Below are 16,684 nucleotides of genomic sequence, written 5' to 3'. Positions count from 1 at the left end.
TACCTAAAAACGGAAATGACAGGTTCCAGGTGGGGAGGGGCTTTGGGGGTGCAATTTATTGAGTACCTTTTCCTGTGTGTTTTCCTAGCTGTGAAAGAACTTACTTTTTAGAGAAGAGAGACAAGATTTTAAGAGTTTACTGTGTGCTTTACATTCATTAATTCATTTGATTTTCACGGCAACTCTGTTACCACTTTTTCACAAGTCAGATAAAAACGGGATTCAGCCCAGAGAGCCACCATAGGGAAGGGTTTTTGGACACACTCGACAGGAGGAAAAGAAGTTGTCGGGGGCGGGGGTGGTGGTGGTGGTGCAAGGAGGTAGCTGCTGTTAGGCTCTTATCCTTAACAGAGGAGTCCAAAGCTGTTTGCTGCCGCAAGCTGCAGCTTAATCTGCTTTTGTTACTCACCTCCCCCTACCTCATATAGCTGGAGTCCCTGGATGCCTCAGAACCGGAGAAGGCTGAGGACTGCTGGGAGCTACAGATCAGCCCGGAACTATTGGCTCATGGGCGCCAAAAAATACTAGATCTGCTGAACGAAGGCTCAGCCCGGGAACTGCGCAGCCTGCAGCGCATAGGCCATAAGAAAGCCCAGCTCATCGTGGGCTGGAGGGAGCTTCACGGCCCTTTCAGCCAGGTAATGGCTCAGGGAGGGCAGCCCTGGAATGGAGTTGGGGGCTTGGGGGGGTGGGGCAAAGAATCTGGAACCCCCTAGGCCCCTTTGACATCGCTGCTGTCCTGCCAGGTGGAGGACCTGGAACGCGTGGAGGGCATATCTGGGAAACAGATGGAGTCATTCCTTAAGGTGAGTTCACAGCTTGGCCCCTTTCCTTTGGTCTCTGCTCTGCCGCGGGCTCTAACGCTGCTCTCCCTTCCCTCTTGTGTTGCAGGCGAACATCCTGGGTCTCGCAGCAGACCAGAGCTGTGGCCCCTCCTGATTCCCAGCTCCTCTCCTGACTCTGTCGCGTTGTTGTTTTTCTTTTTTAAATCCACGGATAACCGCTTGTCATGTAAATACAGTATTTACTCCTGTGCTTCAGCCTGATTCTTGAGACTCCGGGGCGGGGCCAAGGCAGAATTGCCCTTGGGAAGGCCCACACAACCTACAAGCTAACTTCTTGGGGCGCCATCTTTGGGAAAACACGAAGCAGCGCAGGATTGTAAATAAACCACTGGAGTGGGGAGGGGGTAAAAAACGGTGGCCGAAAGGAAACAAAAAGCTAACGTGAAAGTCGGAGGACGACGACCGTTAAGAGGGCACGCGCTTAGTTTAGCTCCGCCTCATCCGTACCCCCGGCGCGCGCTCCCCTATTCTCCCGCTCAGCAACGACAGCGGCATTTTGCGCGTGCGCGCGAAATAACGGCCGGTGGAGGGGTGTGGAATCTGAGGGGGGAGGTGAAGAAAAGCTGCACTGTCTTCCGCGCGCCCACCACCTGCGCCATCGTCAGCCAATCAGCGACCATCTCAGGGGTCTCGCGCTCGGGGCGACTCGGGCTGCTGGGTGGCTCCCCCGTCCCTCCTCCCACCAGAGTCCCTCTCGTACCGCCCTCCTCCCGCTGGCCTCGCGCGCTCGCGCTTGCGCTCGCGCCCGCTCCAGCCTCTTGTGTGTCCTCGCGCCCCCCGCCCGCCCTCCCCACGCGCAGTGTGCTCCGCTCCCCCCACCCTCCTCCTCCTTGCCCCCTCCTGCCCGCCGCGCGCACCTCCTCCCTGGGCTCCCCTCCCCCACTGCCGCCTCCTCCTCCTCCCGCCCCAGGGTGAGCGCAAGCTACCTCCCTCCCTCCCTCCGCCATGGATCCCGGCAACTGGAGCAGCTTCATCTTCCAGGTAACAACCCCCTCCCCCCGCCCCACTTCCCACACCCCCTCCCGTCCCAACCCCCTACTCCGCGCACCCGGTGCGCGCGCAGCTGTCCCCCTCCCTCCCTCACGCCCTCCCCCGCCCTCCCCGAGGCGCCGGCTGGGCGAGCGCGCGCGCGCGCGCGCGCGCGCGCCGCGGGGGCCGAAGCAGCTCCCTCGCTCCCCCCACCCCGCCCCGCCAGGCTCCAGCAGGGGCCGCCGCCGCTCGGGCCCCCGCCCTCCGACCCCGACCCCCAGCCCCGCGGGGCCTCGCGCCCCCACCTAGGGGGCGTCGCCGCCGCGCTTCGCCAGGCGCCCTCCTTCCTCCCGCCGGCCGGGGTGCGCGGGCGGCGGCGCGGCCTGCGGGCCATGCGTTCGGCGCGGCCCAGCCCGACCGGCCGGGGGCGGCTCCCCGAGCCTGGGCCCCGTGCGGCCCGCGCCCCCGGCCCCCGCTGAGCCCCGGGGGCACCGCCGTGACCGAGGCCATGTTCCCCGTGTTCCCTTGCACGCTGTTGGCCCCCCCCTTCCCCGTGCTGGGCCTGGACTCCCGGGGGGTGGGCGGCCTCATGAACTCCTTCCCGCCACCTCAGGGTCACGCCCAGAACCCCCTGCAGGTCGGGGCTGAGCTCCAGTCCCGCTTCTTTGCCTCCCAGGGCTGCGCCCAGAGTCCATTCCAGGTGAGTAAGGGCCGGCCGTGGCGGGCCGGGAGGGCGCCGACCCGCGGCCGCGGCCCACACGGCGCCTTGTCTTCGCAGGCCACGCCGGCACCCCCCCCCACGCCCCAGGCCCCGGCGGCCGAGCCCCTCCAGGTGGACTTGCTCCCGGTTCTTGCCGCCGCCCAAGAGTCTGCCGCCGCCGCCGCGGCAGCAGCTGCCGCGGCCGCCGCCGCCGTTGCTGCTGCGCCCCCGACCCCGGCCGCCGCCTCCACAGTGGACACAGCGGCTTTGAAGCAGCCCCCAGCTCCCCCTCCGCCGCCCCCGCCGGTGTCGGCGCCAGCTGCCGAGGCCGCGCCCCCTGTGTCTGCCGCCACCATCGCTGCAGCCGCGGCCACCGCCGTCGTAGCCCCAACCTCGACGGTCGCCGTGGCCCCTGTTGCTTCTGCCTTGGAGAAGAAGACAAAGAGTAAGGGGCCCTACATCTGTGCTCTTTGCGCCAAGGAGTTCAAGAACGGCTACAACCTTCGGCGGCACGAGGCTATCCACACGGGAGCCAAGGCCGGCCGGGTTCCCACGGGTGCTATGAAGATGCCCACCATGGTGCCCCTGAGCCTCCTGAGTGTACCCCAGCTGAGCAGCGCCAGCGGGGGAGGGGGAGAAGCGGGTGCCAGCAGCGGAGCGGCCGCAGTGGCCCCAGGTGGCGTGGTGACCACGACCGCCTCGGGAAAGCGCATCCGGAAGAACCACGCTTGTGAGATGTGTGGCAAGGCTTTCCGCGACGTCTACCACCTGAACCGACACAAGCTGTCGCACTCGGACGAGAAGCCCTACCAGTGCCCGGTGTGCCAGCAGCGCTTCAAGCGCAAGGACCGCATGAGCTACCATGTGCGCTCACATGACGGCGCTGTGCACAAGCCCTACAACTGCTCCCACTGTGGCAAGAGCTTCTCCCGGTGTGCACGGGGCCTCAGCCACCGTGGGGCGGGAGGGACAGCAATGGAGATGGCCTGGCCTTGGCTGGTGGGGTGGGAGAAAGTGTCTGAGGATGGCAACCGGGAACCACTCCCAGGGAGGGAGGGAGGAAAGCCTCTCCTGGTTACCAGGGAGCCGGGGGTGGTATTTAGGAGAGGAAGTGGGTCTTTCTGTTGAAGGGAAGTTTGGCGTGGGAGGAGGACTAGCCTGCCTTGCGTCAGGGGAGGGATTTCCAGCCTAACTAGGACTGGAAGGCCAGAAGGCCAGAGCTCGGGAGGAAATGCAGGGACCTTTGTTAAAGCCTGCTGTATACTAAGGCAGATTTGGGGGCATCTCCACACCCCAGGACCCTAACCCCAACCCCAACGTATTCCCAGGCCGGATCACCTCAACAGTCACGTCAGACAAGTGCACTCAACAGAGCGGCCCTTCAAATGTGAGGTAGGAAGTCTGTCTCCTCCTGTCCTGGTTTTCATGATTTTGAACCTCATTGTAGCTGTCTGAGTTCAGCCTCTCAGATCCCCTTTTTCTCTCTCTTTTTGTTTTTTCACTCCATTTTCTCATCCCTCCTTAAGGTCTTGTCATTTCATTCCCATTTCCTACAGATCAAAGATCCCCAAGGCTCTGGTTCCTTTAGCCTCTTGCCCCCCTCTCCCCACCTGCTGAAGCTTTAACTCTCCTGACAACCCCCACTCCCCTCCCGCTTCCCCAGAAATGTGAGGCAGCTTTTGCTACGAAGGATCGACTGCGGGCGCACACAGTACGACACGAGGAGAAGGTTCCATGTCATGTGTGTGGCAAGATGCTGAGCTCGGCTTATATTTCGGACCACATGAAGGTGCACAGCCAGGGCCCTCACCATGTCTGTGAGCTCTGCAACAAAGGTACGTGCTGAGCAATGCTGGGAGGGCCTGGGACAAAGGGTGGGGACAAACCCAGAGGTCTTTCCACAGATGTGGGTTAAAGGTGCTGTAGCTAAGGGCTTAATGGCATCTAGAGCACATTAGGACGCAAATGAAGCAGCACTGGGATGACTGAACATCATTAAGTTCTAAGAGGTCATGGCCGGAGATGGACCTGCCAGAAAGACATGACTTCTGGGTGTGTGTGGGACAGTGGGAGTGGGACATGGCTGCTCTGGGGAAGGTGTGGTCAAGAGAGCTAGTTCCCACTGGTCAGAAGGCAGAATCACAGCTACGCAGCCACAAGTTCTCCTCTTCGGCTCCTGGGGCAAGTGGAGTACATCAACAGGTGTTTAACAAGCACACGCAGTGCCCCAGTAGCAAAGAAACTGCTTTTAGACAGATCCACATATTCACCGAGTAACGGGCTAAGATCGTATGGGGTACTGGAGGGAGGGGACACAGCCGTCTGAGGGTAAGCCCTTCAAGTGGCTAGGAATCAGTGTCCTGTCACCCCAGGAGAGAGTCCCCTGCCACAGAGAATGGGCTCTGTGGGTACCAAGGCCAAGAGGCTGACACCACTCAAGCAGGTCCCAAGCTCAGGGCAGGGCTGTGCCACAGCAGAGTAGTTGGCCCCAGGCTACCAAGGATGTGGTGGGAGGAGAACAGGGCCATCTGAAGAGGGTGTCCCCAGCCTAGGAGAACAGCCCCGTCTCTGGGGTCTCCACTTGGCTGACCCCCACCCCCCCCAACCCCAATCCACCCCCCCCAATAGGCTTCACCACGGCAGCATACCTGCGCATCCACGCGGTGAAGGACCACGGGCTCCAGGCCCCGCGGGCTGACCGCATCCTGTGCAAGCTGTGCAGCGTGCACTGCAAGACCCCTGCCCAGCTGGCCGGCCACATGCAGACCCATCTGGGGGGGGCCGCCCCCCCTGTCCCGGGAGATGCCCCCCAGCCACAGCCCACCTGCTGAGGGGGACCCCTGCACCCACCAGGCAAGGCGTGGGGCAATGGCTGGGGGGGTGGGATGGGGTGTGTGGGACGACGGGGCTCAAAGGGCCCAATAGGGGATCTCAGGAAGGCGCCAGGGATACCCATCTATCACTCAAGTTAGGAACACTTCTGGGGACAGGGAGGGCCCTTCAGAAGAACTGGATAAAGATGCAGGCCGGAGACTGGGGACCAAATAGGAAGTAAGCAACGGCTGTGTCCCAAGGGAGGGAGTCTGGGAAAGTCTGGGACAAGGAGTGGTGGCTCTTGCCATTCAAATTGCACTGTGATCTGGTGTTTCTCACTGCAGGTACCGGTGAGGTTTGTCCAATGGCGGCAGCGGCGGCGGCGGCAGCAGCAGTGGTGGCGGCCCCTCCCACAGCTGTGGGCTCCCTCTCGGGGGCCGAGGGGGTGCCCGTGAGCTCTCAGCCACTTCCCTCCCAGCCCTGGTGAGCTCCAGGTTGGTGGGGGAAGAGGGGAGAATGGAGGAAAGTCCCTTGATACCATCTCCTCTTTCCCTCTCTTTTCCCACCAACTCCTCACTACTTCCCCCATCACCAAGGCGCCTCCAGAAGGAAAGGAGGAAAAAATGTTTTCTTAGGGGAATTCGCTAGGTTTTAACGATTTGTTTCTCCTGCTCCTATCTTCTCCCTTTCAGACCTGACCCCATACACACCTGTCCCCTCAGTTGTGTTGAAACCCCTGGACAGTGGGCAGGGGTGGCAGAGGACAGGAGTGGCCATAGCCCTCATGCCCTCTCCTCTCTGTAAGCCCCTGCCCTACCCTTCTGGGGATTTGTGAGCCTTCTCCCTTGATGGTCCTTCTTGCTCTCCTCCTTCCAGTCCGCCCCCACTACTGTCTGCTGCCCCTTATGGGGAGTTGGTGCTTTTTTTTTTCCAGGGGGAGGGAGGAGAGGAAGGAGGGGAATCAAAGATTCCCTCCCAAAGGGAAAGGTGCGATTTGAGAAGGGGCAGAAATAAGGAAGGCAAAGTTTGTGCCTTCATAAGGTGAGGTTGTTCAAGGTCAGGCCCTGAACATCCTACTTGAGAATCCGTCAGGGGAAAACAAGTCAAGGGGAGCAAAAGGAGGAGCCACTAGGGCCAGAGGTAGGATGAGAGATGGACTCTTAGGGAGCCAGGGTAAATGGGGGAATCCAGGGACTAGAGTGCTTCCTGGGAGTGGGGGGAATGCAGCTGCAGTGTATCCCACTTCCCTCTTCCATCCCAGCTCCAGCCCTGGCCTTTTCTTTTCATCCTCCTCTCCCACAACAGAAGCTGTGGCTCTGGCCATGTCATCGTGTTCCTGTGTCCCCTGCATGTTCCCCTCCCTTCACCCCCCCTTTTCTGCGCGGACCCGATTACAATAAATTTTAAATAAAAACCTGTCTGTGACTCGATTGAATGAATTGCTCTTAACCAGGCCCCCAGTTCCCCACCTCCAAAGGGCTTCTACTTGCACCTGCTGTCAGTCCCTGTTGTTGCCCTGCCCAGCTTTGGGGCCCTGGCTCCTCCCTCCCCAGAGGCAGCATCAGTGGCTGCAGCCAGATTCAGGGTGCGGCCAGGCTCCTGAGGCTGTGGAGAGCAAGTTCCAGGACCCCCCAGGTCTCTGGGGAATACTCAGTCTGGACAGGCCCAGAATAGTCACTAGTGGTTTGAAGAAGCCTGGGTTAGAAATCCAAATGGGCTTGCTGGACATAAGATGCTTCTCACCCCCATCCATACCCACTACCTGCTGCTCAGTCCCCACCCAATACCTGTGCATCCCCAAGGCTCTGAGGTGGTGGTGGTGGATGTTGCAGGACGGCTAGGGGAGTCTGAGCCCTAGAACGGGGCAGTGAGGTCCGGAATAGAAACTGCACTTGTCCGTTTAATTCTTGGCACCTTCCACCCTGCGCTTACTCGGGCTCCTCCGCCCCAGCCCCCTCCTACTGTTCCAGATTGCCCTTGCAGCCTTGGCCTTGCCTCTTGGAATCCCCTTTCCAGTCCTGGCTTCTTCCCTTCCAGGTACCTTTTCTTGAACTTTACAGTATCCATTTCTGCTGCTGCTTCCTTGGAGGTAGGGGGATTTCCTGTTCTGCAGGCTGTCCTGTGAAAACCCACCATACTTATGTGCAGCCTCCCCAAGATTTGCCTCCCTTCTCTTTTCTTTGCTTGTCGGGGTGCCTCCACCCGTCCTGCCTGTCTCTGGTCCTGTCTCCTCGCAGACCCCTCCGTTTCCTCCAAATCCTGCCTCTGCCAGGACCCCCGGTGACCGTTGGCGGGAGCGGCCCAGGGCTTGGGAATGGGGCACCCCTCGGAGGCGCGCGTGAGAAGGGACAGGGAGGGGGTATGAGCGGACCCCCGGCAGGTTGCCCGGGTAACGCGGGGCCTGGCACGCAAGGCTCCCTCCCGGAGAGGAGCGGCGGGAGGCGTGCAAGGGGCGGGGGCGGCGCGCGTTGGCGGCGGCGGCGCGTAGGGGAGGGGTGGGGACCTGAGAGGAGGGGAGACCCGCCGCCTCCCTCCCTCGCTCGCTCGCTGACTCGCTCCCTCCCGGCTGCGGCTGCTGCAACGCAGCGGTGGCGGCAGCAGCGGGAGAAGTCTGGAGGCCGACGTCGAGGTGAGACGGGAATGGACTGAGGCCGAGGGTAGGATACGCGCACGGACAGACGACGGGCTCCTAGAGGGCTGCATAAACATGCGGGCGCCTGGCGGACTGGTTGATGGTGCTGGGCGGGCCACGCCAGTGGGAGAGGTGGCGCCGGTCCCCCGGAGGTGAGGGAATCCCTGGGCGAGGGGCTGAGAAGGGGCTCAGAGGAGATACCAGGTCCTCCCAGAGAGGGGCAGGGGCGTCTGCACCCCCAACACGCAGCAAGAAAACCGCACCGGCTGGGCGCCCAGGGAGGAGGGGAGGATGCAGAGGGAGTGGAATGTGAGTACCGAGTCATTTGCCCAGTCTGCCTGTCGGAGTGAACGAGTGTTTATACAGCTTGTTGATTTGGGGGTGCTGGGGCATCTTATGGGATCTCAGAGTATAGGTATTGTTGGGTGAACCCAGGAAGAGACCACGGGAGGGTTCTGTTTACAAAAGGGTTAATCTTCCCAGGGCTCTCCTAGCAGAAGACTGAGCAGAGCACCCCTCCCCTCCCCAGACTGTCCCACCCAAGGCAAAGTAAACCCCAACTTTTCTTCCTCTTCCCAGAGGCACCCCAAGGCTAGCCCTGCGACAGGAGCATAGCCCTCTTGAGCTGTAGTGCTGAGAGCCACCTCTTCCCTCCTCATACCAAGCCTGTCTCCTCCTCTTCTAGGATTTGCTGCTGTCTCTGCTGCTCTAACCTCCCCACAGAGGCCCTCTCCCTGTTCCCATCTCAAGATGGCAGTCAGCAGCTCTGAGGTCTCTAAGATGAAGCAGATAGAGGAGGGTCCCCAGACCCAGGGAGAAGGGCCTGGCCATCCTGAAGCCAAAACTGGCCCTCTCCAGGTCCCAGAAGAACCAGAGGCCCTGCAACCAGGCCCAGACATCGCTGGGGACCCTGTGGACTCAGAGCCCAAGGCTGGACTGGCTCCAGAAAACACAGAGACCCCAGCTGGGGCCCCAGAAACAGCCCAGGCCAGAGACCTCAGCTCAGGCCCAGGAGGGGAATCGAAGGCCAACCCCAACCCCAAAGAAGCATGCCAAGAGTCAGCACCCAAACCAGAAGTGAGCAAAGAGGCCACTGCAGACCAGGGGTCCAACCTGGAGTCTGCAGCCCCACTTGAGCCAGCCTCAGAACCCACTCCCCTAGCAGACCCCCAGTCAGACCCTCATCCAGATCCCCAGTCAGGTTCCCAGCCCATCCCCAAGCCAGCCCTTCAGCCAGAGACCCCTACCCAGGAGGACCCTACCCCTGAGACTCTGACTGAGAGCATGGGGGAAAAACAGGAGAATGGGGCCGTGGTTCCCCTGCAGGCTGGTGATGGGGAAGAGGGCCCAGCCCCCCAACCTCACTCACCACCCTCTACAAAAAAAACCCCAGCCAATGGGGCTCCTCCCCGTGTGCTACAGCAGCTGGTTGAGGAGGACCGACTAAGAAGGGGTCACAGTGGGCATCCAGGATCTCCCCGAGGTAGCCTGAGCCGCCACTCCAGCTCCCAGCTAGCAGGGTCTGGGGTCGAGGGGGGTGAAGGCACTCAGAAACCTCGGGACTACATCATCCTCGCCATCTTGTCCTGCTTCTGCCCCATGTGGCCTGTCAACATCGTGGCCTTCGCTTATGCCGTCATGGTGAGCCCCATGGGACCCTGGCCCAGGCCTGCTGTGACTCCCAGATTCCGGCCACCGCTGGGACAGAGCCCCAGGAGTAACCTCACCTTCCCTCTCTGCATGGATCTCACTTCCCAATTATGGGGCCTTTGCTTGCCTCTCCCTAGGACTCCACCCTCTGAGCCATGATTGCCTTACCCCTTTAGGTGGGAGGGATATCAAGACATGTTTCACACTGCCTTGCTGACCTGTGCCCTCCTCGCCTTGCCTTTCCAACCCTCCTTCCCTTAACCACTGTCCATGGGGCTGGCCTATCTCCTCTGGACGACTCTTTCACCTGATCCCTGCTGGGCTGGCTTCTCCTGAACTGGGCTATGATGCCCCACCCCTCACCTAACCCCAGTCCCGGAACAGCCTGCAGCAGGGGGACGTGGATGGGGCCCAGCGTCTGGGCCGCGTGGCCAAGCTCTTAAGCATCGTGGCCCTGGTAGGGGGGGTCCTCATCATCATCGCCTCCTGCGTCATCAACTTAGGCGGTGAGTGGGGGTCCGGGACAGACTGGGAGGAATGGTAGGGTTGACAAGGGCAGCTTTACTAACCCCTGCCCCTGCTCTCTCCTGTCTGTCCTCCCTACTTCTCCTTTGTCTCTCCTTGTCTCCCCCTCCCCCCTAACCCTCTCTGTCCCTCCCTCTCCTCTCCCACAGTGTATAAGTGAGGGGCTCTGCCCTGCATTCCAAGACTTTTCTTCCTGTTGGGAGCTGCCTTGGGCCCATCCTCCCCAGGAGGAGCCTAATTGATGGCCCAGGCCTGCACCCAAGGGGACCAAGGGAGCCTGGGCGGCCTTGTTTACAGCTTCTTTCCTGTTCCTGCATCCTGCCAGGCTCCTCTGCCAACCTAGGCCTCCCATTTCCCTGCACTGTTTCCAACCTTCCTGCACTTCTGCCTGTATTCCGTCCAGCCTCTTGGCCTCCCATCCCTGCACTTCTGGAAACCTCCTGCACTTCTGGAAACTTCCTTGAACATCTCCCAAACTCTGTTCTCAGCCCCCTTGCATCTCTCCCAGCCTTCCTGCACTTCTTCCAATGCCCTGAATTCCCTGCACTTCAACTCTGGTGTCCCCCTCCCAACTTTCATTGTCTTGGCATATTCCCCCATTCCTTTCTTCCTTCTCTCCTTTATAATTTCCCTTTCCCTCTCCTCATGCTCCACCACTTTCTTCTTCTGCCTCCTCATCTTCCCTCAGCTACCTTTCCTCCTCCCCTCAGGATCCTCTCCCCTATCCTCCTGCCACCGTTTATTCTTCAAAAATTCCAGCACTTAGATAAGACGGGGAGGGAGCGGTGTAAGGAGAAGGCTCCCTAGCCCAGGGCTCCGACTGTTCTCCGACTGTCCAGACGTCCCCCGGGCGCCTCAGGGTCGCACTGCCAGCAAGCCAGGCCTCTTTGGGGGACTTGGGCAGGGGTGGCGAGCACTGTTTCAAACAGCACTGGGAGAAGGGAGGGCCGCGATTGCTGCCGCTCCCTGGTCAGGCCAGTGGACTTGCCCTACCTGGGCTTCTTAACCCAGTCAACGAGTTTATAAAGGCAGTGGGGCTGTGGTCACGTGCTTTGTAACGAAAGAACCCCCAAAATAGGACCAAAGCTCTCAGCTGCAGGGAGCGAGGGAGGGGTGGGAGCTCTATAATTACTTTCTAAGAGATCGAGGGAGGTTTGTCGCACTCAACAGTCCGCTGGGGAGGCGGGGATCCAGCTATGACGCGATTCGAAGGTGCGGGTCTTTGTTTTCTAAAAAAAAGTGTGGGGAAAAAAACTAAAAAGTCTTAAAAGAAAAAAAAAGGATACATCAAACTGATTACCCCTTTTTGTATGCCGGATGCTGCATGAGTCTGAAACGTCAATAAACGGAGACTGCATGAGACTCGCCTCCACTCTTAGTTGGTCCTTACATCCGTCTGCCGAGGGCTCTGGTATCGCCGCCGTTAGAGCAGAATTGCGGGGCGATGTGCGCATGCGCCTTCTAGGTCGCCATCTTTATTGTGGGCAGAAGCCTAGTATGCCAAGCACCTACCTGCGCATGTGCAAGCCTCTTGCTTACCTCTTCCAAATAGTTCTGATTAGAGTGGCGCTTCTCGCGCCATCTCTGTGCGCCTGCGTACTGTGGCTCTGCGCAGCCTGGGAGGCGGGTCGTAGTTGCGGTAGGGTACGGCGACTGAGGAGGCAGAACTGCGAGGTGTGGGGAGAGGGCGCTGCGTAGTGTGGAGAGGGGCGGTGTGAAGGTGAGAAGAACCGTTCCGCAGCTCTCCGGCCGGGGACTAAGCGCCTCCTCCTGGGGACAGACGGTCTGGTTGCAGGGGCCGCGCTCTTGGAGCCTGATTGGTTGAAGAGACATTCTCAAACCCCTGGGGAACCCAAGCCGCTGTGGGGTAGGGGACCCCCTCCTCGGTTTAGTACTTCTACGCCTCTTATCTCAGGGCCCTTTCCCTAGTGGCCTATGACCCTTGTCCGCGGTCTTGGAGACACTGCGGCCACCACAGTGGCGCCTCTGTCTGAAGAGGGGCAAGTGACCTCTGGCCTCCAAGCTCTAGCTGTGGTGGATACCGGAAGCCCTTCTGCTTCGGCCCATAATGCCGAGGAAGAAGGGGGAGGAGGCCGGAAAGAGGCTGAGCCTGAGGAGTCTGGGGTCGAGGAGGTGCAGGCAGAAGTCCCCAGAGCTGAGGGGGAAGAGCAAGCCAAGGGAGAATCCGAGGACTGGTGTGTGCTCTGCAGCGATGAGGAGATGGAGCTGCCCGAGGATGGGCAGCCCTGGATGCCACCCCCCTCCGAAATCCAGAGGCTGTATGAACTGTTGGCTGCCCACGGTACCCTGGAGCTTCAGGCTGAGATCCTGCCCCGCCGACCACCCACGCCTGATGCGCAGAGCGAAGAGGAGAGATCCGATGAGGAGCCAGAGGCCAAAGAGGAGGAAGAGGAAAAGTGAGGGCACACCCTTACACTTGTTTACATCCCTGGGGCTGCACTGCTGATGCCTGGAGGACATTGGGAGGGAAGTTGGTACCCAAGAGCTTGAGAAGTGGAGGGAGGGAGGAGAGTAGGAGAGGAAAAGCCTGCAGGCTGGGGAGAAACACGTGTGTGGGAGCTTGAGGGGACCATCCTCACCCTTCACTTTCTGTCCATTTGTACCAGACAGCACATGCCCACAGAATTTGACTTTGACGATGAGCCATTGACACCAAAGGACTCTCTGATTGACCGGAGACGCACCCCAGGTACAGACAAGAAGGGAGACCTCCACTCCCACTTAGTCAATAGCTGACTCCCTAAAACGGGCCTTTTGGTGCCTTGGTTGCTACACAACTTGTATCTGCAGGAAAGAGCATTCACACCCAGTGGCGCCATCTTTCCGGTTTAGATTGATACCCCATTTTCATTTAAGAAGCTATCACAGATAATTCTGTCCTGCTTCCCTTTTATCTCCATCTCCCCAGAAGTCCAGTAGTACTGTATATACACCTCCTAATCTGACCCAATTCCCCACCCCACGTGCCTTCCCTAGAATTTACCCTTGAAGCCATTCTTGATTTCTCCTTTTACCCCAACATTCAAGGCAGCAGCAAGTCTTGTGAGCTCTGCCTCCACAGCATTTCCAAGTTCATCTACTCTCCACCTTCAACACTGCACCCTCATCACCTTCAAAGCTGCCATCTCTTGCCTGGATAGTTGCAGTGGTTCCTAACTGGTCTTCCTGTCTCCAGTCTCAGCAACCAGAATGATACTTTTAAAGTATAAATCTTGTCACTTCTTGGGGGAAGAGCATGTTGGGAGAGACCCCCCAACACACACATAGCTTCCAAAGACATTTCCATCTAAACTAGAGATCCAAATCCCTTATGGCCTGTAAATCATTCCTTTGGCCTCATCTTTCACCATTTCCCCCAGCTCTCAACACTGTCTTTGAACAGATCTCCCTGTTCTTACCCTGGGGCCTTTGTACTTGCTCTTCTCCTATCTGGAATGCTCTTCCCTGGTCTTCACACTACTGGTGCCTTCTCATAATTCAGACCTTCGCTGCCTACCCCATCTAAGGCCCAACCCTAAACCTCAGAGGCTTGAGAAGTCTTTATGTTTAACGTACTCCCCAAGTACTTAGTAACATCCTGGCAGGTCTGGTGCACACTGCCTCGCTCCCTTCTACATTTTTCATCTTACCCTTCTCTAGGAAGCTCAGCCAGGAGCCAGAAACGGGAAGCCCGCCTAGACAAGGTCCTCTCAGACATGAAGCGACACAAGAAGCTGGAGGAGCAGATCCTTCGCACTGGCAGGGACCTCTTCAGCCTGGACTCAGAGGACCCCAGCCCCAGCAGCCCCCCACTCCGGTCCTCAGGGAGTACTCTCTTCCCCCGGCAGCGGAAATACTGACTGCTGCTGCCCTAACCCTTAAGATGCAGAGCATGTCCCTGGGCCTTGTCCTGCCCTCCCTAATCCAGGGCACTGAGAAACCTGGAAAGAGGAGAGAAATTCCAAGCTCCCAACACAGTACCTTGCCAGAAAGAGAGTATGTGTGTGTGTGTGTGTGTGTGTGCTGTTGAACATCTGTTTGGATTTTCTGAATTTAAAATAAAAAATTCAAAGTTCTCTTAGAGGAGGAGCTTCAGCTAGAGCCCAAACCATTATGGAAAGGCAGAATTGTATTTGCTCAGATTGGGAAACTAAAGCCAGATGAGGCAGTCAGTCTGCACCTGCCCCCTGTCTTGGACCTTCCAGCTGTGCAGTCTCACTCCAGCACTGCCACCTGGCCGTCAGGCTGAATGAGTTGCAGTTCCTTCAGCTGCACCCAGAGGAGAAAAGGAGAACCAGCTGCAAGGGCCCTTTAAATGCCCAAGCCCCACCCACCGAGCCTGCCCTGCCTGGAACTTAGGGCTGGCCTGGGCCAGGCCTGTCAGTTTCCTGATCTGAGGAGTCTTGTAGCCGCTGTATTTGTGGATGTGAGTACTTTGCTGTAGCTCCAAAGCCCCAAACCAGTGGTGGGATCTTGTGTCCCTCAAGGCTCTCTTAGCCCTCACCCGCTTTCTAGGGCCTTGTTCTGCCGGGGAAGGTAGGACCTCTGAATGAGAGTAGGGAGGAAGTGGATTGGGGTGTGGCCTCAAGACATTTTGCGTTTCTTGTTGGATGTTTCTGTCTTTGGAAGTAAGGTAGATCAATTTGTCACCTTGCCAACACCCCTCACCTTCAAAATTTCAGGCCCCTCTGACCTAAGGCTCTCACATCAGAAATAACATCAGGAGGCCACTCAAACTCTCTTCTGGAGCTAGACTGATCTCTGCAATCTATACTCATCTGTCCCCTTCCCTGGGGACCTAGACTCTGGCCTGTCCCCTTGAGCTTTTAGAATGTGACTTATCCCCGTTGAGATCACTTAACTATGCCAAATGTTGAGATTTTCCTACTGCTCCACTCAGGGCTGTGCCAACTGTGGCCCTTGCAGATCACTTGACAAGTCATTAGCAGAAGGAATTTAAGGTAGGCTTGATTTCCTGAAGGTGTAGTTTGGTGAGCAAGGCTTTTTTTATTTCATTTTTTTTTACTTTGAGGGGAGGAAGTGAAAAGCAGGAAACTCATTTGGACCCACCAGCCTGTGGTGGATCCTGGAGCTGGCACTCAGGAGCAGAGCATAAAGGGGCAGGAAGTCATAGTGAGGCAGATATCCCTCTGTTCTCTGCTCCCTGCCTGGGTAGACTCCTAGGAAAGGCTGGTTGTCAAGTGCGATGTCAACGGACTCCCTGGAAACTCCTGTTTTAGCCTTTAGCACACAGGGTACCCAGCCTGCTCCTGATGAACCTTTCTGGGCAGGGAAGCCCTCCAAAGCCTTGAGTAGGTAGGGCAGCCACTTTGAATGGATGATGGTCCAGGGACAGCCTGAGGGCTCCAGGGTAACTCATGCCTCTTTGTTGGGTGTTGCCCTCCCAGGTTGCAGAAAATGCTCACCTTTGGACTGCTATTGACACTGTTTCCTCCAGAGTGCCCAGCCCTAGTTAAGGTCCTTACCTTCTTGTTCTGTGCTTACAGTCTTAACACTGCTGCCTGAGAAGCCATGCTGCCTCCTGGTTTGAGGGCTCTGCAATCATGCTACCTGGTGTGGAATTCTGGATCCATTTTTTGATCATTGTGTGATCCTGAGCAATGTTTCTTAACTTCTAGGCTCTTGTGAGGATTAAATGAGTTAATTAAAGGCACTTAATACAATGCCTGACACAAAGTTCTTAATAAGTGGGGGCTGTTATTTGGGATTACTTTGAGATTACCAAAGATACAAATTCCAGAATTCCTCTCCTGGAAACCCTGGCCTGGTGGGTCTGGGGTGAGGCCTGGGAAGTAGGACCAATACTGCCGGCTGAGTCCTATAATTGGACGAGATGAGAAAACATTGATCTGGATCAGGGGTTCTGAAGCCTGGTTCCTGAGTCACTGCTAATTGAGGCATCCTCACCTTCAATGACTGACATTAATTGGCAGCGTCTGGGAGGTAGGATGGAGGGAAGGCAAGAGATATCCTGAGTAGGCAGTTTCTGTTCTGTCCCTAGTGAGACCACCAAGCTGCTGCTCTCTCAAAGCAGGCCAGTTGGGCTGGAGTGTCCTAAGATTTTCTTAAAATAAGGGAAACTGCCTAGTTGAGTCCCTGTTTATGCTGAACTTCATATGTTTTCCTAAACCTAAGCTCCACAGAAGTGATGCTGGCAAGGCTGTCACCAGCTTCACCTCCAACTTCAGGCCTGCCTGGGACGTTTGTGTGGATAAGGGGGCTGCTTGGACCTGGAAGAGGTGGAAGGGGGATGGAAGAGAATAAATGAAATCTCCAGCCCTTGAGGAATTGGCAATAATCTGAGCTCATTATTCCTCCCAGCAACCCTTTGTTGAGCTCCTGTGCATTAGAGACATCCTCCAGTCCCTAATCCCTTTAAGTCTAGGAAACAGGCACTGTTATTCCCACTTCAGTCTAGGAGAGTACAGCTCAGAGCTAGTAAGTGGCCCAGGATTCTGCTGGCAGTGACAGAACTCAGCCTTTGCTATATAACCATCTGTGGGAGAGCTTTTAAATATAGCAATGCTT

At 57.8% G+C, this 16,684-nt stretch overlaps 5 protein-coding genes and 1 long non-coding RNA gene across 11 annotated transcripts in view; 5 read left to right on the top strand and 1 right to left on the bottom strand.

Moving 5' to 3' along the window:
- KIF22 (kinesin family member 22) overlaps nucleotides 1-1,032 on the top strand; it is a 13,599-nt gene extending 12,567 nt beyond the window's left edge. The window contains exons 12-14 of the mRNA XM_036917697.2: nucleotides 429-638; nucleotides 747-806; nucleotides 892-1,032. Of these exons, the coding sequence (XP_036773592.2) occupies nucleotides 429-638; nucleotides 747-806; nucleotides 892-939 (318 nt within the window). The 3' untranslated portion in view covers nucleotides 940-1,032. The remainder of the gene's footprint in view (nucleotides 1-428; nucleotides 639-746; nucleotides 807-891) is intronic.
- LOC118928456 (uncharacterized) overlaps nucleotides 1-11,810 on the bottom strand; it is a 25,025-nt gene extending 13,215 nt beyond the window's left edge. The window contains exon 1 of one of the 2 annotated variants that reach the window (XR_005031239.2): nucleotides 11,675-11,810. This is a non-coding gene — a long non-coding RNA (uncharacterized LOC118928456). The other variant, XR_005031237.2, reaches the window with a different exon arrangement.
- On the top strand, nucleotides 1,647-6,746 carry MAZ (MYC associated zinc finger protein). 5 transcript variants are annotated; one of them, XM_057487141.1, is made up of 7 exons: nucleotides 1,647-1,826; nucleotides 2,428-2,514; nucleotides 2,593-3,446; nucleotides 3,843-3,906; nucleotides 4,178-4,349; nucleotides 5,143-5,367; nucleotides 5,673-5,806. In XM_057487141.1, the coding sequence occupies exons 1-6, from the start codon at nucleotides 1,791-1,793 to the stop codon at nucleotides 5,343-5,345; spliced, it is 1,416 nt and encodes a 471-aa protein (XP_057343124.1). In that variant the 5' UTR covers nucleotides 1,647-1,790; the 3' UTR covers nucleotides 5,346-5,367; nucleotides 5,673-5,806. The 5 variants fall into 5 exon arrangements, with proteins under 5 accessions (XP_057343124.1, XP_036773597.1, XP_036773598.1 ...); XM_036917702.2 differs by lacking the exon at nucleotides 5,143-5,367 and having other exon boundaries at nucleotides 1,651-1,826; nucleotides 5,673-6,746; XM_036917698.2 differs by lacking the exon at nucleotides 1,647-1,826 and having other exon boundaries at nucleotides 1,997-2,514.
- Nucleotides 7,837-11,414, top strand: PRRT2 (proline rich transmembrane protein 2). Its single transcript, XM_036917706.2, has 4 exons — nucleotides 7,837-7,957; nucleotides 8,646-9,601; nucleotides 9,984-10,116; nucleotides 10,285-11,414. The coding sequence occupies exons 2-4, from the start codon at nucleotides 8,711-8,713 to the stop codon at nucleotides 10,293-10,295; spliced, it is 1,035 nt and encodes a 344-aa protein (XP_036773601.2). The 5' UTR covers nucleotides 7,837-7,957; nucleotides 8,646-8,710; the 3' UTR covers nucleotides 10,296-11,414.
- PAGR1 (PAXIP1 associated glutamate rich protein 1) lies at nucleotides 11,697-15,819 on the top strand. Its single transcript, XM_036917708.2, has 3 exons — nucleotides 11,697-12,552; nucleotides 12,763-12,845; nucleotides 13,796-15,819. Exons 1-3 carry the CDS (start codon nucleotides 12,071-12,073, stop codon nucleotides 13,993-13,995), a joined length of 765 nt encoding a protein of 254 aa, XP_036773603.1. The 5' UTR covers nucleotides 11,697-12,070; the 3' UTR covers nucleotides 13,996-15,819.
- The window catches only part of MVP (major vault protein), an 18,850-nt gene continuing 16,612 nt past the window's right edge, over nucleotides 14,447-16,684 (top strand). Inside the window, exon 1 of the mRNA XM_057487138.1 lies at nucleotides 14,447-14,561. The gene's annotated coding sequence lies outside the window, so the exon portion shown is untranslated. The remainder of the gene's footprint in view (nucleotides 14,562-16,684) is intronic.

Source organism: Manis pentadactyla, chromosome 10, assembly GCF_030020395.1.
Source record: "Manis pentadactyla isolate mManPen7 chromosome 10, mManPen7.hap1, whole genome shotgun sequence".
Classification (NCBI taxonomy): Eukaryota; Metazoa; Chordata; class Mammalia; order Pholidota; family Manidae; genus Manis; species Manis pentadactyla.
This window is presented reverse-complemented; position numbering and strand designations above follow the sequence as displayed.